Source organism: Xiphophorus hellerii, chromosome 20 (assembly GCF_003331165.1).
Source record: "Xiphophorus hellerii strain 12219 chromosome 20, Xiphophorus_hellerii-4.1, whole genome shotgun sequence".
NCBI lineage: Eukaryota > Metazoa > Chordata > Actinopteri > Cyprinodontiformes > Poeciliidae > Xiphophorus > Xiphophorus hellerii.
Window position 1 is genome coordinate 11,992,315 of NC_045691.1, and position 15,174 is coordinate 12,007,488.

Consider the following 15,174-nt stretch of genomic DNA (forward strand, 5'->3'; position numbering starts at 1 on the left):
TCTGCAATTTGATATGAAATGTGTCATTTAAAAGGAAGTTAGAACAAGGTGCGCTTCTTTTATAATTAGTGATAGCTCAAGTAACGTTCAATTAAAGGTAAAAATAAATAAATAAATAAAACAACTAAAAAAAGATTTACGGGGTGTTTAGCACATATTTTATCGCTCTGATATTCAGTTCCATAAAGAAAAAACTGCCCACTGCAAAAATGTCTTTTTTTTTCTTTCATTTAAATGTTTCAGGTCATAAAATACATTTTAATATTAGACAAAAATATGGTTGGGGTTAATGATTTAATTGATTAATTGAAAAATACATCCAAACTAACTTTGTTTAATGTGTAAAACAATAATCAATAGTTTGTTTTTTGTTTGTGTTGTTTTTTTTACATTGCTGTGGGGAAAATATGTTCTACTCTTTTGGCACTGATTTACATAAAACTACATTGGAGGGGTTTTCAGCATGAATGTCCAAAGTCAGAGTTGGAGTTGGTGGTTCTTTGGATCATCGACCTGCTGAAAAATAATGCTTTTGGGGTTAAGTTCAGAAAGTAATAACTGGACTCCGCCAGGATACAGCCACTAAACATTGACACGCCATTTTTCTACCAAATCCAAATTCAACTGTTTTCCTGAAATATCATGGTAGTTTTCTTTATGCCAGATATATCAAGATAAAAATCTTTTAAAAACATGATGCTTCGGTCTCCTTAGTCATTAGAACGTTTTTCAATGAATTTTGAACATTATAAAGATATTTTCTTGGAAAATGAGTTTAAGCCTGTGTGTTCTTTTTGGTCAGTAATCTTTTTGGCCTTACGTGCCATTTTTTGTCCTGCCTTTGTTGTTAATGAATTGTGAATATTAACTGAGTGGGTCCTTCAGTGCTTTCAATTTTAATGTAAATTCAATAGTGCTAAAAATGATACACAGATTTAAACTTATGTCACACTGAATAATCAAATAAGTTGGGAAAGTTTTTATTTTTGGACGGGATATTTTGCATTAGTGAGTTTATCAAGCCATTTATAATTTATGTCTCTATTTATTGCCAATTTTGACACTATCAGTCCTTCATAAATTGATACATAATAAATTATATTCTGAGGTCTTTTATACTACTTCATGTAATTACACAGATGTTATTTAAGCTATTACTTCATTTTGCAGCAGTGTCACGAAAATTTGGTTGTTAAAATTCATCTCAGTTTCTCAAAAAGATGTTATTTACAAACTCTATATATGTGTAATTCTTTGAAACAACCAGCGGTTTCATTCGCCATTTCATCTCTTTACGGTTAAATAACCAAAATGGAAACCAGACTAAACTTACATCAACAAATACAGGGAAAAGGGTCAGTGAGTTTGTTCCAGTAACCTAGTGGTGAATAAATTGAACGCACCACTGTTCCTTCTTCAAAGAGAGGGGGGAGGCGTTAAGTTTGTGTGAAGTTGTGAAAAGTTGTCAAGCCGAAAAAGAGCAAAGAAACTCCTCCCGTCTTCAAATTATGAGCAGTAAGTGAACTTTTAAAAACTCGGTGACCTAATTAGGAGAGTACATATATATTAACACTATGAAGTAATGGCAGAGCGCAGTATTTTACTCAGATTTAATACGACATCGTTTTGTTATCGATCGGACGTTGGAAGCATTTTAAAAGTGAGAAACTGACGCTTATTTATAGCTACTTGTTGGATACACCACTAACATTTATTTAAAGAAACGTATTCGTTTTCATACTGTATAGTTATGGGTTCGTTTTACACTTTTTATTTTAATATAGACAACTTGTTGTATTTCACCGAGCAGTTGGAGCTGTGTCGGTCACTTTAGCTAATGCCTAGCGAGTTTTCTACACATTACTTAGCTAATCGGCTAGCTGGCAGTGTAAGTAACCCGACGTAGGTTTCCTTGCTATAACCCCCACAAAACAATTCCAAACCTCACACAAGTCGCTTTATTTGAGTGTATTTGATTGCGTTTGTACTTTGTTGCGAAATGTTACTCGGTTTGTGCATTTGCCGCTTAAGAAGTCGGTGATCTTCCAACTCTTCTTCCGCAGATCAGCAGCAGCAGGGTGAAATGGCCGCTGTGGAGAGCGGTGGAGGATTCAGTCAGAAGCGAAACACAAACTCACAAGTAGGTTAACCTGTCACACAAACCGCACTGTTGCAAAACTGCACGACTGTCTCTGTGATGGTGTTGTTGGAGTGATTCTGTGATCCGTCTGTGTTTGAAACTGTGCGGGATGTTGATTTTTCTCCCCGGAGCACATGTCACCGGGGTGGGGAATGGGCAGGTAAATTTCGCCCACACGGGGTGTTCCCGTCTTAGCCGGGCACATCGTGTGCGTTTCGCTCGGCCCATTTGGCTGGCCTCGGAGGGGGTGGCTAGAGGAGTGTGCTAGTTTATAGGGCAGAATAAAGTGTGGGAGGGCGATGGGTGGGTTTGGGGGGAGGGGAAGCCGAGCCCGCCGTCGCTCCTGAAAAATGTGGTCCCTCCCAAACTCAGCCCCCCATGTTTTTTCTCTAAAGACCAACTACACCAGAAGTGCTACACTGTAATATAGGCAGCTCGAAAGTGATTTTAATGCAGTGTTTGTATGTGGCTTTGCACACACAAAGCGAGCCACACATATCATCGTTGTGGTCAATTTAAAAATCAAATACCTTCTTCCTAAAATGTTTAGATTTGGGTCTTAACTTTGAAAGCTGGTCACTCTCCTTATACTATCAAATCTATTTTAAACATTTAGTCTCACATAAATACCTGATATATTTATTGAAATAATTCTGCTTAAGATATTAGTTTTGTTTGATATTTAAGTCTCAGTTTTTTTCTTGTCTTACTTTGTCTTTGATCTCCTGTGAATTTATTTATTTAAACAAACATTCTACATTTTTGCAAAGATGGTAAGGTATCTTTTGAATTAGTTTAATATGTGAACTATGTGTATTTTTTATGTGTACAGGCTCAAAATGTCCAGAAACTGTCTCACCAGTCTTTATTTTGTGCTCAGAAAGGAAAGACTATTGATCAGAGAAATTGCCTGAAAACATAATCTCTTAGCACGCTGTTTACTACTAGCCACGTTTGGTGGAGGAAGCTTGAGGATGGTCTGTCTGGAGGTGGTAAAATGGGAGATTTCTATGAGTAGTCAGATTTTATGGAAGATGCATCAGGATGTGTAGGATGAAATCTCATCTGATTAATGTAAAAAGTTAACTATTAAAATTTCTTCGCTCTAATTGCTGTAAAATGTGCTGTTTTGTTTTTCCTTAAAACCAAAATTCAAAGTTAACATCTGCGATTTCAGTTCATATCTTAATGTCCAACTCTGATAGTGACTGCATGTCCTATTCCGTCGCTATTTTTTTCTTTCCTCTCATTAGGGTGTTTTTTATTGGCAATAAGAAAATCTTGAAGTAATTCTGGTAATTTCAGTGGTACTGTATGTAACACACTACGCTACAGATTCCCAAGCCATTTAAATGTTTGTGCTTTATCACAGGAATCACAGCAGCCGTCTCCTCTGGCCCTGTTGGCCGCTACGTGCAGTCGAATCGACACCCCTGGAGAGAACGACTCTTCAGCCGAGCAGCAACAAAATAATCAGCAGCAGCTGGAAATAAATCAGGGCGTCTTTACCTCCACTGCCAACGGTTGGCAGGTTGTCCCCCTCAATATTCAGGCATCCTCAGGCTCCAACACCATCACCACTGACTCGTCAGGGGTGATGGCCGGAGGAGACAACTGCAAGAGCAGACAGGTGCTGTCAACATCAGCAGCGGCTGTGAGCACTCAGGGTCAGCAGCAACAGCAGTACGTAGTAGCCCAGGCTCCATCAGTGCCAGGTCAGCAGTTGCTTACCACTATATCAGGCATGATGCCCAACATACAGTACCAAGTTATACCGCAGTTCCAGACAGTAGACGGTCAGCCGCTACATTTTGCACATGCTCAGCAGGACCCGACTGTATCCGCCGCAGCAGCACAAGGGCAGCAGTTTCAGATTGTGTCCTCTCCCAGCGGCCAGCAGATCATAGCTGCGACCAACAGAGCTGGCGCCGCTGGGAACATCATAACCATGCCCAGCGTCCTTCAGGGGGCAATCCCCATACAAAATATAAGCTTAGGCAACGGTGTGTTGCAAAACCAGGCCCAGTTCCTGGCAAATATGCCACTGTCTCTGAATGGAAACATCACGTTGTTGCCTGTTGCCACGGGTGCAGCGGTGGGAGATGTTAACGGTAGCGGAGAGGCTGGAGGCAATCAGCTGGTTCAGCAGCAGCCAGCCTCCTCTAGCAGTGGGACGGGGTACATGACCACGGCATCCACTGCTACAACGCAGACCTCATCCTCTTATGGCGCCACCCAAACACAGAAGAGTAACGGCTCGGCGACGGGCATGTTCCAGCAGAACATCCCCATTCAGCCGGACAACAGAGACGGCCAGCAGCCGCAACAAATCCTCATCCAGCCTCAGCAGGTCATCCAGGGTGGAGCGCCTCTTCAGGCCATCCAGGCCACGGCAGGCGGTCCGGTGTTTGCAACTCCAACACTCAGTCAAGAGGGGCTTCAAAATCTTCAAATTATGCCAAACACGGGGCCCATCCTCTTGCGCACAGTGGGCCCTAATGGCCAGGTTAGCTGGCAGACCATTCAGATCCAGAGTCCCACAGGGACACAGATAACTCTGGCCCCGGTGCAGTCCCTGCCCCAGCTGGGGCAGAATCAGGGGGCGGCTGGTGCTGCAGGGATCCCGGTCAACGCGGTCCAGATCCCGAGCCTTCAGACCATCAACCTTAACACACTGGGCAGCACTGGGCTGCAGATGCATCAGCTGCCAGGAGTTCCCATCCCATCACCAGCACAACAGGTCTGTAATTTACCAGCATATTAAACAACTGGGATAGTTTATAAAAGTCTTTAGTACTAATTCTGTAACTAATGTTTGTTTGTTCCATTTTTGTTATTTATAAAAAAAAGTTCAGGAGATTTTTGATCATTTTGTTCTCAACTATCTTGTCATCACCTTGCTGAAATAATGACTTCTGCATTTCCTGATCCGGTGCTCAAATCTGGTTGAACCAGTTTAGCCATTAGTTTTCATGTGAAACTTTAACCACACTGTGAATGATGCCGTCAGGTTTTTTTTTTGTTTGTTTTTTTTACGACTTCCACTCCCATTTTAATATTTTACTGCAGTTGTGGTTTGGCCACAACAGCAGGTTTTTAGCAAGACTGCAGCTTCACTACTAATGGTTTCGTTGAAACCACTGGCAGCCAGAGCTGAAATTAATCAAATGTTTGCATGATGGTGAAACTGAACAGGGTGTGCAGCATTAACAATTCTTTTACAAAGAATTAAGTTGCTGTAATGTCATTGTTTATATCTTTTTGTATAAAACAAAAAGACATAACATTTCCTTTTAATTTAAAGGAAATGTTAAAAATGAAATATAGTTTCCAAAAAAATTTTTTATCATAATGATCGCTGCACAAAAACACATAAAAAAAAGGAAAACCTTTTTTAGAAGTTGATAAATTGTTTGTATTTAGGCTGGAAGATTTCATAACTTTACCTTTGGATTATTTCTTCTCAATTATTACAGGGGACCAGGTGTTGCAGACAGGCGGAGATGGTTTGGATGACGGCGCACCTCTGGAGGATGAGGATTTAAGCCCTCAACCTCAGGGACGACGAAATCGAAGAGAAGCTTGCACCTGTCCGATGTGCAAAGACGGAGAGCCACGGTACGTCACCGATCTGTATGGCTGGTGTCTTGGGTAAATGTGTTACCACAATAATGAAATGTATTAAAGTGCTTAACTCCTTTGAGTAAGTTTTATTTTATTACAATGTAGTGTTTTGTCTAGCTTTCAAAATTTAGTGCGATTAATCATGTTTTAGCTTCAGAAATGGTTAAACTTTACATTCCTGAAGTATCAGTCTGAAAGGATTTGGCGACATCTAGTGGTCATGTTACACATGGTATAGATGTGATTAAAGAGAGGGGAAAATCCTGTTAATAATCCTGGGAGACGACGAGGTAAATTTCCAGAAGGTTTTTGGACTTTTGTGAAATTTGAGATTATTTCTAAACCTCAGATAAATTGATGACAGTTTTTATGCAAAATTAATTCTGCTGCATATTTAATTAAAATGTAATAGTCATGCAACAAATGAAAAAATGAATAATCCTGTCGGTTTATTTTAGCGTACCCTAGATAGCTGTATGCGTTGATGCAGTCTTTACCCTGAAACTCAGATATTTTATTGTAGAGTTTTCACTTTAGTGGATTATGTAAACCTCCAAATATCAGATCAGGTTAAAAATTAACTCCTAAACATTTTTGACTTTGTATAGTGACCCAAATAAGAAGAAGCAGCACATCTGTCACATTAGCGGCTGTGGGAAGATCTACGGCAAGACGTCCCACCTTAGAGCCCATCTTCGTTGGCACACAGGAGAACGGCCCTTCGTTTGCGGTTGGTCGTTTTGTGGCAAACGATTCACGCGTTCAGATGAGCTTCAGCGCCATAAGAGGACACACACAGGTGAGGAGTTCAGTGTCCAGGCCAAGGACTACATTCAAATGACTGAGCACAAATTTTAAGATTTTCTAATTGCACAGCCGTCAGTGCACAGTCCTTTGACATATTTTCCTACTCTTACTTTCAGGAGAGAAAAAATTTGCATGCCACGAGTGTCCCAAACGCTTCATGCGCAGCGACCACCTTTCCAAGCACATCAAGACCCACCTGAACAAGAAAGTACCAGTCACAGGCAACAGCATCGTCCGTGTCAGCCGATGCGGCTTCTCCGTCGGCAGGAACAGAAATCAGCGCAGGAGCCGGCTCAAACAATGACCAGCACACCATTGTCACCATGGAAACCTTATCTGCAGAAAGCCTTGCTCGGTTAGCCAGCAGTGGCATCAACATGATGCAGGTGGACCTTCACCAGCTCAATGGCAACAGTTACTAGGGACAGTGTGAGAGAGATGCTCAACTATAAATTTGGACGTATGGGAGGGATTGGGGGGTCAAAGGGCATGTTCCAGCAGAAACAGAACCTCTTGGAGGTGTCAGTCTGAAGGGGGTTGTCCGATGCTTATAATTTGTAGAACTGAGACAGAAATTTGATTTGCATTCTTGTATGTAGAGGCTTGTGGTATTTAGGTTTCTGAGGTGGACAGCTGGGATTAAAATCTCAATCTGCAAAAATCACTGTGAAATCCTATTTCCTGTGAAGGGAAATGATTTTACACTAAAACACAGGTCAGCACACGCCATGATGTCGCTGGAATTCTGTTGAGGTTCTTCAATGAAGAGATGACACTAAGTCAAACTCTTGATCTTTTTCTCTCGCTGTTTTAAGCTTTGCCCCACTTTTCTTCTACACCTCAGAGGTTTCCTGAACGGCCCAGGCTGACGTTTCATGTCCCTCAGGCTAACCGACACATCATCTCAAAATGAAACGTCTGCAAATAATGAAAACGTCTTGCAAATTTTCAAGTTGTCATTTTGTTGAAGCCAGCAGCACAAATGTGTTGGAGCATATTTGTCATGAAATTCTGAGAATAACTTTCACTTCTTTTGTGAAAAAATTCAAGCCATCATGCTTTAATGTCTGGATAGAAGCAAAGCATATTTTCCATGTATATATACTTTTTTTTAGTAAACAGTACAGAAATTCTTAGCACAAACAGGAATATATAACATGGTTGCAGGTGATTGCCTTTCTGTTGTCTGTACGTCTTATGCACAATCAATCGTAATCTTATTTTTTATATATATGTAGATTAAATTTGTAAACTTCAAAGCTTTTCATATAATGTTATAAGATCCAGATCTTCCAGTCTCTTTTCCATCTTATATCTTCCTCACAGCCATGTCAGTGGTTTGTTTTCCCCTCTTTGGTTAAGTTTTCAGATATGGTCAGAATTCTTCGCAATAATGTTAAGTACTAAATATACAAGCTCCAGACCAAAGGTTTATGCTCCTTTTTATAAAAACTACTTGGGGAATCTTTCTTTGGTCCACAAGCTTTCTAAAAGTACTCACCTGGTGATGCAAATGCCAAAATTATAACTGGAAAACATCCAGCAAGTCCAACTGTGTGTACTCTTCATTTACTTGTCCAAACAAGTAGCAAAAGGCATTGTCAGGATGTATTTGCCTAATACATTATTTTCCTAATTGTTATTTTCTTCATAATTATGCTCTGTATGAATTGTAACCTGTGCAATGCATGTTTAAAACTTCAACTCATTGGACAGCAAGTGCTCTTACCTCCTTCCTCCCCGTTTTTAAATAAGGGATTTTTTTAACTTGTTTATATAACAACTGCAAATGCCAACAGCTGGATTAAAAGGACATCTTTCTCATTTCTTTGCGAACATGTCTTTAGCTTTATTCACAATACACAAAGGACAGCAAAAACTTGGTTAAATTTTTAAAAACTGTAAAAACAAAAACATCATAAGATGCAACAAACTGAACAAATGTCCACACAGAGTTAAAATCACATCTCCACTTTCTCCTCGTCCTTCAGTTTTTCACGGAGGCTGCAAGGACAAAAAACAAATACATTAAATATTTAGCCATTCTTACTGGTAAACAGCATAATCAAGTTACAGGAGTCTGAATCTCACCTGCTGAGGTAGGAGTGGACGTCAGAGAAGCCACGGTACTGAGCCAGAGGGAACAGGATGCCAGTAGGGCATCGGCCCTCGCGCTGGCGGCAGAAACTACAGTTGCAAATACCGCGGCATGGGGGGCACTTCCAGTCCTGAGGAGACGCCACAAAGTTTAGAAGGATAAGTGATACAAACTAAAAATAAACATTGTGATTACATGATCCTGTTAACTTCACCCTTGCCTGCATTTTGTAATATAGTATATTTTCAGTAATTTTTAAAATGATAAGACACAAGCCATGTGGGGCATTTACATTCCTGTAAATGGGGGGGGATGTAATCTGAATTTTGGCTACCTGTTTCTCCAGAAAATGCCCTTCGGGATTTTCCTATTTTGCTTCATTCATTGTACCTTCACAAGCCTTCTGGGGCCTGCTGCTGAGAAGCTTTCCCACAGCATGATGCTGCCCCCCATGTTTTTGTGTTTTGGTATTCACCAAACAGAAGTGTCTAAACCAATAGCCAAAAACACAGGTAATTTGAACTTTGGCTACATTAACTTTCAAAAATATTTCAAACTTTTCCAGATTCAACTTTCAAGTATTTTACAGACATTTGATTGGCTTAGTTGGTTTCTATGAATTCTAAAATAATGCTGAGGTTGGCTCTAAGACCAGTAGTAAAAGGCACAAGTTTTGGTTTTATTTATCTGGCTCCACCTAAAAATCTTCACAGTTTTGTCAAATCTGGATTTAATTAATCTATACTTTGACACATTTATTCTAAATTAGGACTGTTAGTTCATTGTTTGGCTCTTAAAGCAGAACCAGTTTTATAACCATTCAGCGGTTCAGTCCGATCGAAGATTTAAATAACAGAAAAGAAACAGTGATATAGTCCTTTTTCATTCTTTTTTTTTTATTTTAAATGTGGGTTGACTCAGTCAAAAAAAACATATTAAGGCCCTAAAAAAATCCATTAGATTCTTTTTCTATCTAAATTATTTTTCTACATTTAAAAAAAAAATAAATAGCCTAAAGCACTTAGTGAGCTGAAATGTATTTGCAGAAAATAGATTCAAAACAAATATAAAAATCAAAATTTAAGAATAGTTTTTTTAACCTTTTTGATACCATAACAAGGATTATAGTTGGACTACACTACCCGTTTTACTTTTTCCATAATATCTAAACCTAGAATTAAAAACATAAGCTAATGAGAACATGAAGCCTTCTAGTACAGGATGTCCTAAAACAAATAGCATCAACAACAAGCAGAAAAATCTTACATTTCAATGTGAAGTTGCACAAATGCAAAGACTAGGAGAAGCACACAATACAAACATCACTGAAACCTCCTCCAAAGCTTGCAACCAAACATTTAAGGGTAATTTGTGGTTTCAGGGTGTGGAAGCTAAGCGGTGTTTATGGGAACAACCCTTTTCTGGGCAGCAGTTCATGACCTGAATCTTAAGATAGGTGTTATGCCAAAATAATGAACCAAAGGTATGCAAGGCAGTCAACAACAGAAAAAACCCTATCAATTAACATTTTAAAAATAGTAAAAAGAAAAACATTGTTTATCGTTTTACTGCCTTGTCTTAACAAAAGCAATTTCTGCTAAGAATTTGATTAATATTTTCATTAATTCCAAGTTCTTCACTGTTTCTCTATTATGAATGTAAACACTACTTCTTAAATAAAACCATAACAAAGTCAACATAAGAGTTTATTGCAGTTGCCAATTTTATTTATGGAATATAATCTATCATCAGAATGGAAACACTGTGGCTGTATGTTAATTATTTACACTAAAGCAGTAGAGAGCACTGACCGGATTAAGCAGAGCCTTCCTGACATCCTCTCCATATCGGTTCCTCAGGCACGGCCCGCAGAACTGACCCTGAATCCCTCGACAGTTCTCATTGCGGCAGCAAGTCTTTGTGTCGACAGTTTTCTGCCGGCACTGATGGCACGTGGAGCCCTGACAAAAAAATAAAGATATTATTAACTTTATAGAGTGCCAATGAAAAATATTAACCTATGTATTTAATCTGTTAATTGCTTTTACAAATCAATCATGATCAACAAAACGTGGCATTAGGACTAGGCCAAGAGGCATATTGGAGACTACATGGCCAAGTCAAAAAAAGTTCTGTGGTGTTTTTGGCTATTGGACAAGACACTTCTGTTTGGCAGGACCAAATGCTGAACATCACCACAAAATCATCATCACAAGCATGGCGGGGACAGTATCATGTTGTGGGAATGCTTCTCAGCAGCAGGCCCTGAAAGGCTTGGAAAGGTACAATGAATGAAGCAAAATGGAGGAAAACCCTGGCGGGCATTTTCTTTCCATTTTCAAGAGAACTATGATCCAGAGAACATTTATTTTCCAGCAAGATAACGACCCAAACCATTAAGCTAAAGCTACACAGAAATGGGTTGAAGAAAACCTGACTGAGCTTGAAGAGTTTTGCCAGGAAAATTTGGAGCAAAACCGCAGCATCCAGATGTGCACTTCTGATTAAAATGTGCATCCAGTGAAAGCAGCCTTGCAGGGGGCAAATATTTATGCAATCACTGATTTTATGTTACATATTTTTATTTAATTGTCATTGTTTTGTAGAAATCAGTCTTCACTTTTTCCCCCTCAAAAATCTATACATTTCTTTTGCAACCACAGAGAAGGTTTTATGAGACCTGGTGTTTGATAAAACAAGGAATGTCAATAAGATTACAAAGCGGTAACTGCCAAAAATAATATAACAAGACGCATTTCTGAGCCATGTTAGACTTAGATTTTAAAGAGCTAAATAATTTGTTGCATTTTAACAAATGAAAAGATGAGCATGTCCGTTACAGATTTGGCTGGAGAAATAAACTGAGTGAGTTTGTAAGTGTTAAGTTCACCACTGAACTTACTGTGACACTGTTGTAAACCTTGTCAGTCATATTGTCAGCAACCAACTCCAACTCGTCTTCAGTGATGTCATCTACTGGACGGATAATGTGAGGGTTTTTCTGATTGGGTCGTGGAGTGCCGTGGCGACGTGGAGCTCGGCGAACCTAAAACAGGTAATGAAGGTGTGCATTATTTCAGTAAACACCTAAATAACCATATTTAGCTCTCATTGATTACCAATGTCAATTATACAATATCAGAATTATTTTGTAGAGCAAAACAAACTAGTTTATTGTTCAGTTTGTTGTTTAACTGACCTCCAACTGCTCTTCCTCCAAGCTGAGCTCCACATCTGCTTCCAGAGGAGATGAAGGGTCCTCAATTCCCCCCATAGAGCGGGTCTGTCTGCGAGAAGCCCGTTCTGGGTTCCTCCTGGTCTCCCTGTCATTTTGACCAGAGCGAGGCGGGCGCTGGAAAATTGGAAATGAATCCACATAATCAGTTAGTCCCAAAGGAATATTCAGGTTAAGAATCTTGTATTTATTAAATCTGTACTTGAATTTCAAATTCAGTACCAAATTACCAAACAAAAACAGCAGTCATTATTAACTATTTGAATAGGTACCAATTTGAAAGTCTACTTTTAGTTTTTTCTTTATGTTTAATAAAAACACACTTTTATACCTTGGCTTTCAACACACTGTGATATTGTCTTGTATGGCACCTTAAAATAACCCTGCCATGTTGTATGTGTACATTTTGTATTTTTCTATGTTTTTTTTACATATTTGTTTTAATGTACAGTACTTTGGCTACCCAGCAGGTTTTTAAAATGTGCTATTGAAATAAAGGCACCTCTTACTCAGACATTCAGTCTACTGCAAAACTGTGAAGACTAGCAGAAAGATGTCCATTTCCGATCTTTCCATCATACTCACAGAGCTTTTCCCTTTTGTCGTTGGTCTGCCTGCTTGTTTTTTAAGAAAGCCAGCTGCTCCAGGCATTTTCTGTAGCTTCTGCCATTAGCTGGGCCAACTGTTGGGGAATTGATATGAATGTAATAAATAGTAAATTAATACCAGTGCTTAATTCACCAACTCTAAAACTGATATAAGTAGTAACATATTATGACAAATGTAGGGTAACAGGCTCATTGTTCATAATCAGAGGACTTAGTCTTATATGAAGCATGAGGATTCATAAAATACACATATTGGTATCCCTATTTGGCTTGTGTTTGGTAATTTTCCACATGTTAAGCTTATAATCAAGGAGACATGTCCATTAGCACACCAACAGTGCAGACTGTAAAAATTATGGTTGCACAACCTCCTGTCAATCTATCAGTTGCAGTCTAATCTGCAGGTGACAATAATGTTCAAACAGCTTAGGTCTAGTGACCAATGGCTTCAGACCAGAAAAACGTTCTGGTCTAATGTTCCTCTTCACATACAAAAAGTGCATGTGAATCACCTGAAAAATCTTCATAAATCTTCTTAATGAGGAGGAAAAAATCCTTCTCGTTAATCTTTAGAGATTAATGAGGAGGGAAAAAAAATCTGCTGTTTCAGCTTGTTCTTCTCTGGTGGCTTCATGATCAAAAAATTTGATTCCAGATTGTATTGAAATTACCTATATAAATAAAAATACACATACTGGAAATAAAAGAAACAATCAGTGTTAAATACTCAAACATCTAGTATCAACACTTACTGTATTTTTTGTGTTAGAAGTTCAACTTTAGGGCATTTAGAAAAATATTTGACAAATTTTTAGTGACTACTTTCCTTAGATGTTTTATAGCACTAATTACAGCCTCTACATCCAAGAAAACTCTTTAATTTAACATACAAATTTACAAACGTCACCACAAGGCATGCGTTTCTGGTTTACCATTGCTTTGTTGGCCTTGATGTTCTGCTCTCTCTTGGCCAGGAAATTATCCAACTCATCTTTTGCAGAACCTGATCCATTATCCTCAGCTTGATGCGGTTGACTCACAGCCTTCTCCTCATCCTCAAATTTCACATGCTTGCCCTTCTTTGGCCTTTTGCGCTCTCTCGGTCTCTTCACCCCTCTCTTTGCTGCAATATTTTCCTCTTCATCCTCAAACTCTGAGAGCTGAAAAGAAGAGGACGAGCCAGAGCGAAGTGCAATCCTCAGCCTGAAGGGCTGACAGGCAGCAGGTGGTTTAGATGTGGTCTTTGGCTCCATGGGAGAAGAGTCAGGTTGTGATTCATGATGCAAACCCAAATTCTGTAGGTAAACAGCAAGGATTTGTCATAAGAGGCAGATTTCTAAGACATTCTCCAGTCGAATTTATTAGTAAAAAAGGTGGGAAAATGGATTTGGTAGCGGAATAATTAAAAGTTGTCGACATATTACAAGTAATAGTTTCTATGCCATATCTAATGTTACGTTTGTTGGCAATAAGTGCAAAAACATACCGTTTCTGTGAGCTCAGAGTCAGAAAAACCATCAAATGTCTTATCACTTTCTGAATCCTCTGCAAATACATCCACTAGTTTCTCCATATCAGCTTCACACTCCGTCTGTAAATAAAGAGTAAAAACAGCTTGAAAAACTTGTATTAATGTTCAGCTTAAATTCAGTAGGCATTCAGTGAGTAAAAAAAATCTACATTTTGATCCATGACTTCACCAGTGCAAACCTCTCAAGTTTAGCTAGGTTCTCCAACAGACAAACCTGTCGTTCAAAGCTGATTGGAAATTAGTGGCACTTGTTATGAAGTATCGGACAGCACGAAATATCCGAGAGGGGCGGTGCTTTGTTTGCTGACGACTTATTTTTGCAAATTAAACTGAACTAAAGATTATTAAGTCAAAATTTGGCATGAAGATTGCTTTCTACCAAGAAAGCCTCAATGCTGTGTTTTATTAAAACCCCCGGATTTGGTCACTCAGGCAAGCAGGTTGTTTTTTATTTTTATTTTTCAGACTCTTCCCTTTTCTTTTCTTCTTTGATTTCAAAGTAGGTCACGTTCAATTGACCACTTCAGTTCTATATATAACATAATGTTGTGTATTTGTATCCTGCTATGTCATTCTGTCCTCTATTTTCAACCAGAGGGAGGTGCAGTTTCAAAGGATGCCATGGGAACTTAGCTTGTGCACCACACCTGCAGGCTCAGATTCACACATTGCATTGATTGGAGGGTAGGATGATGACTACTACAGAAGACTTATAACACAGGGCATTCCTTCTAAGTCTAATGGTTTCTCTTTCCTCCACATCTGTGACCCTCTCCTCTATTACTACTGCTAATTTCTCTCTTCACTTCTGAGTACACTTACAAGCACATCAATCCCTATACATGGTGCAATCACATATGCACAGGCAGCAGCGTAAAAAATATATACATTATCTACTTGAATACCTATAGTTGCAGCAAACACATTTAGTTCATTGTTTCTTGTCCTTTATTTCTTTTACTTGTATTTTTGTTGTTTTATTTTTATTTCTTTATCAGTGTATTTCTTTTGTTTTGTTCCTCACTTATTTGACTGTTGTTTTATCTGACTTCAACAACTGTCTCCTTGTAATTGCTATGACCTGTCACAAGTTAACACTAATGCTTTAGTGTTTTTTTGTTTTGTTTTGTT

General features: G+C 38.9%; 2 protein-coding genes across 2 annotated transcripts; one reads left to right on the forward strand and one right to left on the reverse strand.

The window, feature by feature from the left end:
- Nucleotides 1-1,405: 1,405 nt before the first annotated feature.
- sp1 (sp1 transcription factor) lies at nucleotides 1,406-8,397 on the forward strand. Its single transcript, XM_032549775.1, is given in 8 exon segments — nucleotides 1,406-1,515; nucleotides 2,064-2,140; nucleotides 3,513-4,860; nucleotides 4,863-4,880; nucleotides 5,617-5,758; nucleotides 6,373-6,563; nucleotides 6,688-6,799; nucleotides 6,801-8,397. Coding segments are annotated over 8 exon segments (2,088 nt in total). The 5' UTR covers nucleotides 1,406-1,508; the 3' UTR covers nucleotides 6,994-8,397.
- Nucleotides 8,396-14,297, reverse strand: LOC116710632 (cell division cycle-associated protein 7-like). The gene is given in 10 exon segments (XM_032549776.1): nucleotides 8,396-8,575; nucleotides 8,663-8,799; nucleotides 10,481-10,630; nucleotides 11,572-11,715; nucleotides 11,869-12,021; nucleotides 12,490-12,564; nucleotides 12,566-12,586; nucleotides 13,445-13,807; nucleotides 13,999-14,103; nucleotides 14,193-14,297. Coding segments are annotated over 10 exon segments (1,203 nt in total). The 5' UTR covers nucleotides 14,205-14,297; the 3' UTR covers nucleotides 8,396-8,532.
- Nucleotides 14,298-15,174: the final 877 nt, after the last annotated feature.